Source organism: Thamnophis sirtalis, unplaced genomic scaffold (genome assembly GCF_051295495.1).
Source record: "Thamnophis sirtalis isolate CommonGarterSnake01/CBP01778 unplaced genomic scaffold, rThaSir2_p1.2 scaffold_3, whole genome shotgun sequence".
NCBI classification, from domain to species: Eukaryota; Metazoa; Chordata; class Lepidosauria; order Squamata; family Natricidae; genus Thamnophis; species Thamnophis sirtalis.
Genome location: NW_028261383.1, coordinates 130,659,750 through 130,673,122, shown reverse-complemented (window position 1 = coordinate 130,673,122; position 13,373 = coordinate 130,659,750). Strand labels below are relative to the sequence as shown.

Here is a 13,373-nt window from a genome sequence, read left to right as displayed (position 1 = left end):
CTCCGAAAAATACGGCAACAACTGTCTTGTTTGCCAAAGGAAACTTTCGGCTGAATTGTGGTTGTTAAGAACTACCAGTATTTGTTCAGTCTTATGGAAGGATAGCATTAGTGGTGGGTTGCTCTTACCATTGCTACCGATAGGCTGATCGCGGTCTGTCTGTGCCCGAACCTGACATGTACTGTGCATGCGCCTGACGTGCGCTGCGCATGCATGCACAATCCACCACCCCTGTGATACCCAGCTGCTTGTGGGAGCGCCTGCAGGCTCTGCACGCTGTGTGCTTGTGCGGAGTGTGCCTTTTGGCATAAATACAGCTATAGAAAGCAGGTGGGCAGGTGGGCCAAACGAGCCACTGTACCGGTACGCTCTCAGCTGCTCCAGGCCACTACCGGTCAGGACCGGCAGCAACCCACCACTGGATAGCATTCATGCCTGGTGCTGTTGATAGCACCTCCAAACAATAAAATGAACAGCCATCAAAAAAGTAAAGGTCATTATTTTAATTTCCATTTAAAATATATAGAATGATCAATATTCTAGGGTGGGGGGAGAGACAGAATAATTAGGAAGCAAAACGTTTAAAGAAACTTTTCTACCATGACTACCTCATTATTATTCTTAAAAGTTAATTACATTGTTTTATTCTATTAGTAAACTAATTTGTTTTTATATAATTAGCACAGCAAGATTCAGACCTGATTGACGCTTTATGTTACTAAAGTTAACACTTAATTGTTCAGAAGGTCTTTTAGAGAGGCAGCCAAATTAAATGCACATCCTCAGCCGACAGAGAAATTTTAAATCAGATTTGCGCTTTGGTTATCTGCAAAGTTATCTGCAAGTGAGGCAAAACCCACAGGATCTGATGCTTAGCTGTTTCCTTTTCACATACTTTACTTCTGGAAATAACCTGGTTCTTTTCAGATGCTTGGACCCGCAATTCCCCTGAATCTCATGATCATAATGAAAGATAAATTATATCAGTTATAGTGTAAAGTACCCAGAAGGCACCCAGTTTGTCTCCTTCAAAAATATTCTGTGAACCCCATAGTATCTTCAAATTGTTTCTGCACTGTCTGTCTGCCTGCTATCCATCTAACCTTATATCTATCTCCAATACAGCAACACATTTTGGTAATCTGTGTTGCCTAGTAGTAACACAATGAAAATTTGTAGCTCTGCCTGCAATCTTGTGTCAGGTTGGGGGAAAGTATTCTATGAAATCCAGTGGTTTGGCACACACACAAACACACCCCCAAACCCACAACTGCGCTATTCAGAGAAGAGAGGGAGACTGGCTATGTGATTCTTTGTGCTCTCACAGCTGTTAGGGACAACTGTTTCCCAGGTGGCTGTTAGATCCATTTGTAAAAGTCAACAGAAGAGGATCTGCTTTGGAAGGGGTGTGTGCGAATGGGAGCCAGGAGGTGTCCATGGAAACCTGGCCTCCATTCCAAAGAAATCCCAGGCAGTGCGTAGCTGGGGTTCCATTTCAAATATGAATGAACAGAGTGGATTTATAGTGTAGGCTTCATTTTAGCTTCAAGACTGAGAAGCAAGCCTCACAGGCTTGAAGTTAGGACCTTTCTCTGTCACTGTTAATGTTTCTTGCTCTGATGCTAAAGCAGTAAGGTATCAGGAAAACAGGATGTGGTAGCATCAACAGCGGAGGGCAGGAAGTTCTGCATTGCCTGGCAAAATCTGCAGGTAGGATCCTTAGCATATGTTTGGCATTATTTAAACCAGAAGGGGCCCCTTTGTTAAATTAAAACAGATTGTCCCATTTTTCAAAGTTGACTTGTCATCCAAATGGATTTCCTGCTTAAGGGCATTTTAGATAACACTGATTTAGGGTATTTTTCATCTATCTATCCCAGACATCAGCTGAGCTCTGGTAAGACCAGGGGCAAATTTGTGTTATGTCCTTAACGCTTGGCTGTGTTAAAGGTTTATTTATTAACTTCTGTTGCATTTATTTTTATTCCTAGGAGCGGCATTTGAATGGCTGAAGAGCAGCCAATTATTTTCTTAACACAATTTGATCAGTGGTGAAATTGTTGCATAGTTTTGAGAGGTGGATTTCCTGCTGCAGCCTCATCTACCCTGTTTCTCCAAAAATAAGCCCTCCCCGATACTAAACCCATTTGGCCTTTTGAGCAGATGCACCAAAATAAACCCTCCCCCCAAAATGAGCCCTCCCTGAAAATATTGCAACACAGCCCCACCCATGAGGTGACCACGCTCGCTGCCTCCTGCACCTCAAAGATAGTAAGACCTCTACGAAAATCAGGCCAAGTGCTTATTTCAGGGGTCAAAAGAAAATAAGACCCCTGTCTTATTTTCGGGAAAACACGGTAATAAGAGCTTGAATGCATTCTGAGAAGAGAAAAAAGAGATACATTTAATAGAACCAATCCACATATAATGAGGAAGGTATGGGACAGCACTGAGATGCATATATTTTCCTGTTTGAGGGCATTTTTTTTGGTCATGCAGCTACTAGGCTGCGATGCATACTGAAAATTTGTTAGATTAGCAAAGTGTTGTGGAGCAATTATAAATTGATAGTCGTTGAGCATCTCTTCCTAGAAGTCCTGTTGTTGGGGCAGGAAGAAAGAGTGACTGCCTTGTACAAATAGCTACTGACACATTAATGTGTGTGGTTCCTTTTATGGTCGGCATATAATAAGCTGAGATGGGAGTGATGACAGGAAGATGTAAAACACTGTTTCAAAAGTGTGATTTTTTTCCCCTGTGGCCTCCTCCCCTGGTTTTCTGGGTTAAAGCCAATGTCTCTCTCCAATCAGCAGAGGGCAGCACAGACCCAACTTTCCAACTTTTGCCTCAGCCTTGAATGATGTAAGGGATTGTCCTTAAAAAACAAAACAAAACAAAACCCTAAAATATAAATCTGCTATGTATGGCTACTAATAAATCAAAATGGCAGTTCCTTAGCCTCAGCTTGTGCCAGCTCCTTCTGGAATCCTTGTGATTAGGGAAATGAGGCTTTATTCTTTTACCCTAGTAGCAATGATACAGATTGACTGCTGCTACTCCTTTCTTGATGTTTCATGTATTCTGAATATGTTTGCCAGAAGGTAGAGGTGGCAAGGTAGACAGAACCATTTGGAACATTAATAATAAGAGCAAATGGCAGGATTTACTATCATGATAAGAAAATAAGTGCTCTTGTTGATGTTCTTTTTCTTAAGGTAAAGGTAAAGGTACCCCTCGCACATATGTGCTAGTCGTTCCCAATTCTAGGGGGCAGTGCTCATCTCCATTTCAAAACCGAAGAGCCAGCGCTGTCCGAAGACCTCTCCGTGGTCTTGTGGCCGGCATGACTAAAGCCGAAGGTGCACGGAATGCTGTTACCTTCCCACCAAAGTTGGTTCCTATTTTTCTACTTGCATTTTTAATGTGCTTTCAAACTGCTAGGTTGGCACAAGGTGGGACAAGTAACAGAAGCTCACTCCATTACACGGCGTTAGGGATTTGAACCACCGAACTGCCAGCCTTTCTGATCGACAAGCTCATTGTCTTAGCCACTGAGCCACCAATCCCTTTCATTCTTTTTCTTACAGAGGTTTTAAAGCTATAGGAAACCAATTCTGATTTTGGTCATTCCAGGAGCTTCTTCCCAGTAAGCTGAGTGCTCTTGACACCTAGATCCTGTGCAGAAGTTCCATCCTTCCATTCCAAGATGAAACAAACATCTAAAAAGATTTAGTTGGAGCAAGCGAAGAGGCAAAAAAAAAAAAAAAAACTGAGTTAGAATGGATGACTGAAGTGTTTTTTTCTACTTCTCACATTAGATGGGAGTCTTTCTTTACCTCTGTCCCTCTTGCTCTTTATCAGTTCTTGAAATATACTAGGAAGATTCAGAAAGGGCCTAGAGAGAGAAATAAGGTGAAATCTGGGATTAATTGTTTCTTGTTCTCCAGAGTGAAGTCTTTGCAAAAGTCTTCAGTAACAAGAGACCACTGCTTCATTTTGTTGTTGTTAGTTGCAAAGTCGTGTCCAAAGTTTCGCCCCCCTCCTTCCCGGAGGCCCTCCGGAGCTTGAAAAACCAGCCCTATGGGAAAACCGGAAGGTCGGGAATGGACTTCCGATTTGCTCGTAGGGCCTGTTTTAGCCCTCCGGAGCCTTCAGGAGGCCTCCCTGAAGGTTCTGGAGGGCTAAAACCAGCCCTACGAGCAAACCGGAAGTACGTTCCCGAACTTTTGGTTTGCCCATAGGGCCGGTTTTTCATGCTCCGAAGGGCGAAAAATGGCCTCAAAAGGCCGAAAGCATGAGTGCTGTCCAGCTGACAGGGCAACGCCTCACGTGTCCTGATAAATGGCTCCGCGTGCCACCTGTGGCACACGTGCCATAAGTTCACCATCATGGCCTTAGAACATCCAACTGCATTTGTTTTAACAAATGTTCTGTGGTAGGCATGAAATCATTTTTGAGATACACACCATTCTATACCTGACTAAGCAACTGCTTTAAGAAAGATGGTAAAAGTCATATAATTCCTCATGCACAGTGGCATGATGTAATGCAACATCTTTCTCCCTCCTCTCCTCCCTCCCTTTTTCTCTAACCTTAATGGACAATAGATTATTTTAATAATTTCACAGGGCTGATTTGAAAATAACCATCAGACATAATGATTGTTCCAGGGTCACTGCTGACCAGAGACTGAACTTGGCTTCTTTCACTCCTAATTCCAACAGTCCAACCCCTATACGCCATTGGCTCTTAATTTATTGTTTACATGCATAAAAGGCTTAGCATTGAACCTGAGTGACCTCAGACTTTTGCTACAAGGTCTGTTTCCATATAGAATCTAATATATGAGTTCCTGAGAACTTTCTTTAGTGGGATCTCCTACACTTCCATCTGTCAGGCTAAAGTTTCTGCCTGATCTCCAGAGCACCAGGGGTTAATGGTTCTCTTAAGCTTGAGGGATCAGCACAGGAACAGGGCGTTACTGGTTATCTCCGTTGCAGGCAGAAAGGCAATGACGCCTATTCCGTCCTAAGCAAGAGCCACCCACTAGCTGGAGCAAGATTTGACTCATTCCAGGAAGCAGCAGACAGGCAGCAAGTCAGTTGCAGGTATCAAGTCGAGTTGCTGGGCCGCGCCTATCTTGGATCGAACACCAGCCGTGGTCTGTGTCTCTGCTGCTGGCAGCATGGTGCTCAGGATGGAGAGTGGTGAGCATATGTGGTGGGGTGTCTCCAGCTCGTTTGGGTGGCTGAGCCAAATCATTTCCTTTGAGGGACTTTGTCCTAGGGGTCAGTTCGACCGAATAAAATAAGGAAATCTTGGTCTATCTGTTTAATTTAGGAGGCTATGGGATAATGTTTTTTCCAAAAATGGCCTGGTATGTTTCTGTAGTCAAAACTTCTGCCAGTTCTCAGCTCCAGTAGAGTAGAAGCATACCTTGAGTATGCTCATGAGTTATATGTCTGAAGCTGGAGGTAGCCCTGGCAGTTCTACAGGGTATATAGAGCAGCATTGGGTATAAAGTCTATATAAAAAACAGTAGTGCATATCCTTGTTCATGTTGCTGGGCTCCAGAAATTTGAGTAGTTCCTGTGAAAATGGAAGCACCCCATTTTTTTTCTTTTTCTGTAGGAGGAGTTAGGACTTTCTATACTTCAAAAAGAAGACTTTCTGTTGGCAGCTGTGGCAGCATGCGGCACACAAGGCATGCCACAGCATGCCTTAGATACAACAGTTCTCCTGCCGGTTCCACCTTGGCCTTTGGGCACCAAGGAGGTTGTGGGAGGGAGAGCCTGTGGATTTGGTGAAACCAAATGTGGGGCAGGTTTCTTTTTTTCTTTAGCTGCACTTTGAATGATGTAATTTTCACTGAGCACACGTGTATCCAGATGAACTGGTAGTTGAGGAAAACATTGTAAAGGAGCAAGTGCAGTAGTCATTGTTGCCACAGAGGGAAACACGGGAGGCCACTTGATATTGTCAAGAAATACGTTTTCAGTAGATCATTTAACATATTGTCACACTACTCGAAGGGCTGTTAAAAGGCTAATTCTAAGTGCAAACCAAGTATGAAAATTAGGTTTTTAAAAATTCTAGCAACTTACAAAGGCCAAACATTTCTGGTTTTGGCTGGGTGTATGTGTTAAAAAAACAAGCCCAAAGCTATCACAGTCAATGGATTCTTGCTTCTTAAAATTATCTTCCCTGCACACTTGATCTAGTAAATGCCTCCCACTCCTTGGCGAGCTGTAAAATATGATTATTTTATGTTCATGGTAGGGGGGAAAAAGCCCTCACTTATTGTGCTACATTTGAACATAATGGCTGTTTATCAGTGCAGCGTTTTAAATGTTTAGCCCATCTAATTTATTGGCTAACTTTTAAGTTTCTAAACAATTTCCTGAGGGTTAGTCTTCTGCAACAAACATTACTGCACATACAGTATATGCCAGAAGTTTAGAAGAGCAGATGCATCTAATGATTTAGATTGTAGGTTTTTTCCCCCCTGCAACACCTGACAGCATTTATGTTCGTTGGAGTGGGCTGGGACTTAGCAGAAGACTTACTTGGCCTGTGGAAGTTCAGTTCCAGCAAAGGTCTGAGGAACCTCTCTGTAAGGTTGGGAGAAAAGATGCTGCTGGTTCTTATAATTGGGAATGGGCTGATTTTAGGTTTGATGGACCTCTTCTTTTGTCAAAGGCCTCAAAATGGTGGCTTGGTGGGGTTCTGTGCATTGTAAAATTAAGAAACAAAGGTGTTTTAAGTGCACATGCTGAGCCTATAAATGTCTTTTCAATAGCTGAATTAAGACCACAGCTTTAATTCATTTATAACAATTACCTCTTGGTTTCCCCTCAGTCTTTATTGGAACAGTTTAATGCAGGTATTTAAGGAAAACCTCATGTAGTTGTAAAGTTAGAGGCAAATTTTAACATTACATTACATGTAACAGTGAAAATGTACATGAAATCTATAATTTCAGTTTGGAGCCCTACATAATGGTGAGCTCCAACACAAGTCAACCTTCTGTAGGAAGTTAAAACCCACCCTTCTCCTAGAAAAAATGAAATATCCTGGGAAATATTGAAAAGGCAGAATATTATATTTTCCTGGATAAGAAATGGAGAAACATGTTTTTAGGCAGGAAATAGACTTATTCTTACTAGCACCTTTGTGAATAGGCCACTAAAAATGACTGAGCTAGTCTACTCTACATAACAAAGGTAGGATTAGCCTTGCACAGAAACTCACCTCATGGGAACTCAACCAAGCTTGGGACTAAAAGACACACAACCTACAAAGTTAGCTAAGAACACTCCACCATCCCGCCCCTGGGTGTCTGATAACCAATCAGAATACATTTCTTACACAGGAACAGGAAACAAAGAGGTGGGGCCGAACAGAGAGTATAAAAAAACCAGGAACTCTCGGCAAGCTCCCTTTTCCCCCTTTTCTCTCCTTTCTTCTTCACCCAATATCTGGAAGCATGTGATCCCCCTTTTCTGTTCAGGAGCTCAAGTCATGTGATCCTGTCCACCATTGAACCATCTTTCCAAGCAGCCTCCTTGTCTCCAGTGTTTTTTCCCCACTTGGAACTGAACCCAGATGGACATTTCTTCCAACACTTCAAAGAAGCCACTGCTTTGTAGCAATGGGCTAATCCCTTTGCTCTTACTGCAAAGCTATCAGCGTTCCACAGCCTTGACTTTGTGGTTTCCTTCCCATCCTGAACATGGCTTCTGCGCAATTCACCCTGAACAGCTCACATCCCCCCAGGCACACCCATTAGCATTGACCTCAGCATCTTTTTGCAAAGCTATTAAAACAGCTTTTCTGCAGCTCTTTGTGAATTTTAATGTACATATGATGGGGGGCCTGTGGTGGTTATATGGTATTTTCTGTTTTTGTTACCTATTAATGAATCAGTTTTGATTATCTGATTTTAACAGTATGGGGCTTTCAAAAGCATTTATATTTTGTGGACTATTGTGAGTCATAGAATTCAGTCTAGATAAATAAGCAACCAGCTTTTTTTGGAAAATTGTGTAGTTTTAGTGAAACTTTTTATTTTATAGAAAAAAATCACTTTGCCATAAATTCAACTGTTTAATTGGCAGAGTAGTAGGTTCCAAAAGGCAATTTAGTTCAGTTTCTTGGCCTAAATCAGGGCTGTCAAACTCGCAGCTCACAGGCCGGATGCGTCATGTACTGGCCACGCAGTGGTGGGTTTCAAATCCTGTTCCAATCGGTCCGCACAGCGCCCACATGGGTCAGCACTTCTACAATGCTCCGTGACGGTCCAGCTGCTCCACGGAGCATCGTGCAGACGCTGTATGCACCATGCGCCTGTGCGGAAGCGCAGAAGCCTTTAAACACAGGTAAGGAGCTCGGGCGGGCGGATTGGCCCTCCGGAGCACCGTACTGGAATGGTATCCGGTGGTCCAGGCTGGCTCCAGTAGGCACGTACCGGGAAGTACCACCTGCAACCCACCACTGTGGCCACGCCTATGCCCGGTTTAGCGAAGGGGGGGGGGAGTCGCAATAAGTCACAAGATGATGACATGATGTTTGACACCTCTGATCTAAAGAATGAGCTGCTTCTCCACTGCATTATGCCAGTTGTAGTACAGCCTAAGCTTGCAAGCAAAATGACCAGGACGTTGATTTATTGTACCAAGTTATTTCTCAGTAGCCACATACATTTTTTACCTTGTTGTGTGCTAGTGATGGCAGGGTCGTCCCCCCCCCCCCCCCGCCTATATGCATAGTACTGGGTTTTTCTCACTGAAGCTTATATTCTCTCTTTACTGCTTGTGTTTACCGAGCGTGGCACATCTTGATTGCTATTTCTCTTTGAATTTAAATTCTACCATGTATGTGCTCTACCCAAACGCTCTAGAAAGTGACATAATTAGGAACAATCTGTGGTCTAAGATTGTACAGGCTGTTACTCTTGAGTTGCCATTAGCGTTAATTTTGTTTCCTCTGTATTGAAGACTGCATTTAATAGCTAGGTGCTTAAGGATTTTCCAGAGATATATTGGGACACATTCAAAACCTGCGGTGGGCTTTAAAATTTTTTGCAACGGGTTCTCTGCCTGGTTGCTGACTGGGTGTAGCCATGGTTGGCGTGGCCTAGTCACTCTCCTGCACCATGGTGGAGGGCAGCGTTTTAGTCTTCCCCGGGCTCCAGAGGCTTTCCTCAAGTCTCCGGGAGGATAAAAATTGCCTCCCTGGGCTCTGGACCCATTTCTGGACTTCCGGAACTTCTGGGAGGCCTGTTTTTTGCCTTCCCCGAGCCTCCGTGGGGTCCCTGTACTTACCTGGCATTCTAATGGGCCATATGGAGACTCCTGGAAGGGGCTGGCTGGGTGGGGCCAGCCAGGGGTGGGATTTGCAGATTTGCCGAATTGGGCAGATCCTTAGCTAGAGAATTGCCCAAACCAATGCAAACCCACCCACACCTGGACATGTTCTATAGAATTAGGGTTCTACTTTTTGTTCAGTCCATTTGCCCTGAAACAACAGGCACAGTAGAAATCATAGTCCAGCAAGGAAAGATTAGTAAAGGAGCTTCTGCTCTGGCTTCAAGGAATGTTGAAATCCTGGACAACCCCCACCCCCCAGACAGACACACATAAAAACCCAATCTACCTTAATGCCAATTTTTTGCTATAAGAGACAGTGCAAGTAGTGGAGCTATTATTTAAAAGAACAGTTTGCACCCGTTGTCTTTAACAAACACAGCATAATGTGAATTGGTTTGCTTAGTTGTTTTTTTTAGTGAAGGAGAAACCTCACATTTGACCATTGGAATTCCTGATATGTAACCATGTATAGTGCAGCTTTTTATTCAATTTAATGCCGTCCAGATGTAGAGGATGGCATTATTCCAGGAACTCTACTCACAACGCTTCTGAAAGTCACCAGAGGAGAGAAGGCTGAATCTAGAATAAGTGAAGCAATGTGCAAGTACATGTTCTCTTACTTTATTATGCAAATATAGGCAGGTGAAAGGTATGATGAAAGATTCTAATGCAAGGGTAGAGACAAAGGGGCTTCTAATTAGCACGCCCTCTGAAATCTGTATCTTGGGAATTGCTTCCTCCTTGGCTGAGTGGACTCACATGTCAATAGGGATCCACAGCTGTGCCAAAAAAAAGAGAGCTCTTACTTGCAGTATTGACAATACTATGAATCACTTCATAGTAGACATATCTGATTTTGCCAACTATTAGTCACAAGGAGTGAAGTACAGGTAAGTCCTCAACTTATAATAGTTTAGCCACCATTCAAAATTACAACAGCCCTGAAATAAATGGATTTATGACCATTTTTCACACTTGTGACCATTATAGCATCTCCATGGTCATGTGAACAAAATTTAGATGCTGGGCAACTGAGTCATATTTAGGATGGTCAGTGTCCTGGGGTCATGGGATCACCTTTTGCGTCCTCCTGACAAGCAAAGTCAATGGGGAAGCCAGATTCATTCAACAACTGTGTTACCAACTTAACACTGCAGTGATTCGCTTAGCAAAAGTGGCAAGAAAAGTCATAAAATGGGGCTAAATTTGCTTAATAGCAGTCTTGCTTAGCAATGGAAATGTTAGGGTCAATTGTGGTCATAGGTTGAACAGAAAACGTTTCCCTCCTTATGGCTCCTCTGAATGTCATAGGTGCTGGGGGGAAATGCCCATTAAAGGAAAGATGTTTCCTTTCTACTTTAATACAGGTAGTCCTCAACATATCATCATTTAATGATATTTCAAAGTTCAAAAACGTGCTTTATGATCTATACATGCACTTACAACTATTGTACCACCCTTGTGGTCAGCTGATCACGATTCGGGTGCTTGACAACTGGTTCGCATTTATGACTGGTTGCAACGTCCTGTAGTTTTTGTGATTGTGATTTGCAACCTGTTTTGCTGGTTTCCTGCAAAAAAAGTGGCCATTGGGAAAATTGGGTTTGCTTAATGACTGCTGAAAAAAATGGTTGTAAAATCAGGTCTGGTCATGTGAGGATGTGACTTATGAGCACACTGATTTATAGCTGAAATCTCAGTCCCACTTATAGTCATAAATTGAGGATTAGCTGTAGCTCTATCCCTGCCCCCACTTCCACCCCTAAGAATAGTTGCTTCTACAAACCTATATTTTTCCTGGACCAACAGGCAAGTGAGTCATAGGCTTGTGGCAGTGTGAATTTTTTAGGGGAATTTGGGGTGGGGATTGCATTGCAATGAATCCATCTGTGCACCCCATATGACAGTGATGGAAAATTTTTTTTGCCTCGGGGGCCAAAAGCACATGTGCAGATGCTGTCATGCATGTTCCCATGCCCTCGCGTGCCCACCCCCATAATTTAATGCTCCCTTGTGCCATGCCCCCAGTGCATGCGTGCACAACTTTCTTGGAGCCTGGAGAGGGTGAAATGGCCCATTTTCTGACTTCTGGTGGGCCCAGTTGGTCTGTTTTTTGCCCTCCCCAGGCTCCAGAGGCTTTCTAGGAGCTTGGGGAGGGCAAAAACGGCATCCCCTGCCCCCTGGACACCCTCCGGAGGCCAGAAATGGCCTGTTTTCCGACTTCCGGTGGGCCTAGTAGGTCCGGTTTTTGCTCTCCCCAGGCTCCAGAGGCTTTCTAGAAGCCTGAGGAGGGTGAAAAATGGCCCAACATGCAAACCAGAAGTTTGGGAACTGACTTCTGCGTTGCCCATTGGGCCGTTTTTCTCCCTCCGGAGGCTTCTGGAGAGCAGAAAACAGCTCAATGCACAAACCGGAAAAATGACTGAAAATCAAGGCTGAAAATCAGCTGGCAAGTGTGCTGGAGCTGAAAGGGCAACGCCTTGTATGCCCTCAGAAATGGCTCAGTGTACCACCTGTGGCACACGTGCCATAGGTTCACCATCATGGCCATATGACATGGGGGAGAGTAATCTTGCCTCCAAGTCTAACATCTACTCCTTTGTAGCTGGAATATTTTGTTAGGTCAAAGTGATGGTGGGCAGGACCTGGTCCTCTCTCTCTCTCTGTTCAACGCTCCCCCTTTCTCTCTATCAGTAACAGATAAATGAATAGCTGAAGTCTTGTGATGATATGGGAGTAACATATTATAAAACTGAGGATCAAGGGCTAAATGAAACAACAGGGAGAGGAACCTAAATTTCCCTTTCCAGTAATGGGGTTTCTTTGGGTGGAATCTGTCAGCCATTTATCAACACTGAAAGCCAAGAGGAAAATGAAGCTTTTTCCCCCTTACGATGTGCTAGAATTTGATATGTATCATGGTGTTTAGTGTATATAACACCCTCCTCTACTCTCGAATAAATTATCCCTCCTCCTCTTTCCTCTTTCTGATGCCAGTTCATCAGGAGAATTGTGTGAGAATTGTTAATGAATAAATAATTGGCTTGTGAACTGGAAGAAGCTAAAGATTGTCCCACTTTCTAGAAAAAAATTGTGTTATGTGCTCTGCTCCTCAAACATTGTAAATATGTGAACCCCACTGTAATTAATGAGTTTGATAGCAAATTTGGATGTAGAACCTCCACCCAAGTATGTCCTTTGAAGTCAGACCATTGACATAGCAAGTGTGTCCCTTGGGACCATTTGAGGCGCTTGTTTCCATGGCTTGCGGCCTGCATTTCTTACATCATCTCAAAATTTTGCAAGGAAAATAACTCAGATTTAAGGAAGTTGCAAGCCTTGGTTCTTGCAATGAATATTGGATGTGGGTGATGTAATATGCAAAAAAGATTTTTTGCCCTGCCACTGTGCCTTTGTCTACAGTTGTGATATGAGAATATTTAGTGTAAATATTGTGAACTCGTGTCAAAAGCAATTCTTTTGCAGGAACCCAAGTAAAGGGAAGGGGAGAAATAAATATTATCAGGAGCTCTGCTGCTGCTGCTGCTTCAAGCACTGAACAATTTCATAATTGGGCTGTCTACTGCGCTAATATGCCTCACGCACGTACACAGGAAGCTGAGTAAATCTGGAATTTATCTTCCCCATTGCCTTCTAAACTTCAATCACTGCTACTGCCTGGGTTTTTAAAACTTAATATGTAGCTGTCTTGTTGTAGAACTGTTTTTCCCTCTCATATGAGTGGTGCTACACCTCATCTTTTTTATATCTGTGTTGGTTAGGAGAGTTGATAGTGCCTGTACACAGTATCTTACTATATATTGGTAAGAATGCTATGAACATTCTTTACAGAATACGAGAAAAGAAACAGGATGAAATGCACAATCTATAATTTGATTTAAAGAAAACAGTGGAAAGGGGAGGCAGACATAAATAAGGACAAGCTAATTATGGTTAAGACTCTGTTATATTTTTTTGGGCTGATCAGAGATGCGAATCAACTGC

At 43.2% G+C, this 13,373-nt stretch overlaps 1 protein-coding gene across 2 annotated transcripts in view; it reads left to right on the top strand.

Annotated features, from left to right (window-relative positions):
* Positions 1-13,373, top strand: part of CYTH1 (cytohesin 1) — a 79,403-nt gene that overhangs the window by 32,949 nt on the left and 33,081 nt on the right. The window contains exon 1 of one of the 2 annotated variants that reach the window (XM_014059807.2): positions 5,073-5,207. The exons of the other annotated variant lie outside the window; for it this stretch is intronic. Within the exon in view, the coding sequence (XP_013915282.2) occupies positions 5,186-5,207 (22 nt within the window). The 5' untranslated portion in view covers positions 5,073-5,185. Of the gene's footprint in view, positions 1-5,072; positions 5,208-13,373 lie in introns of those variants that run through there. 2 annotated transcript variants of the gene reach the window in all.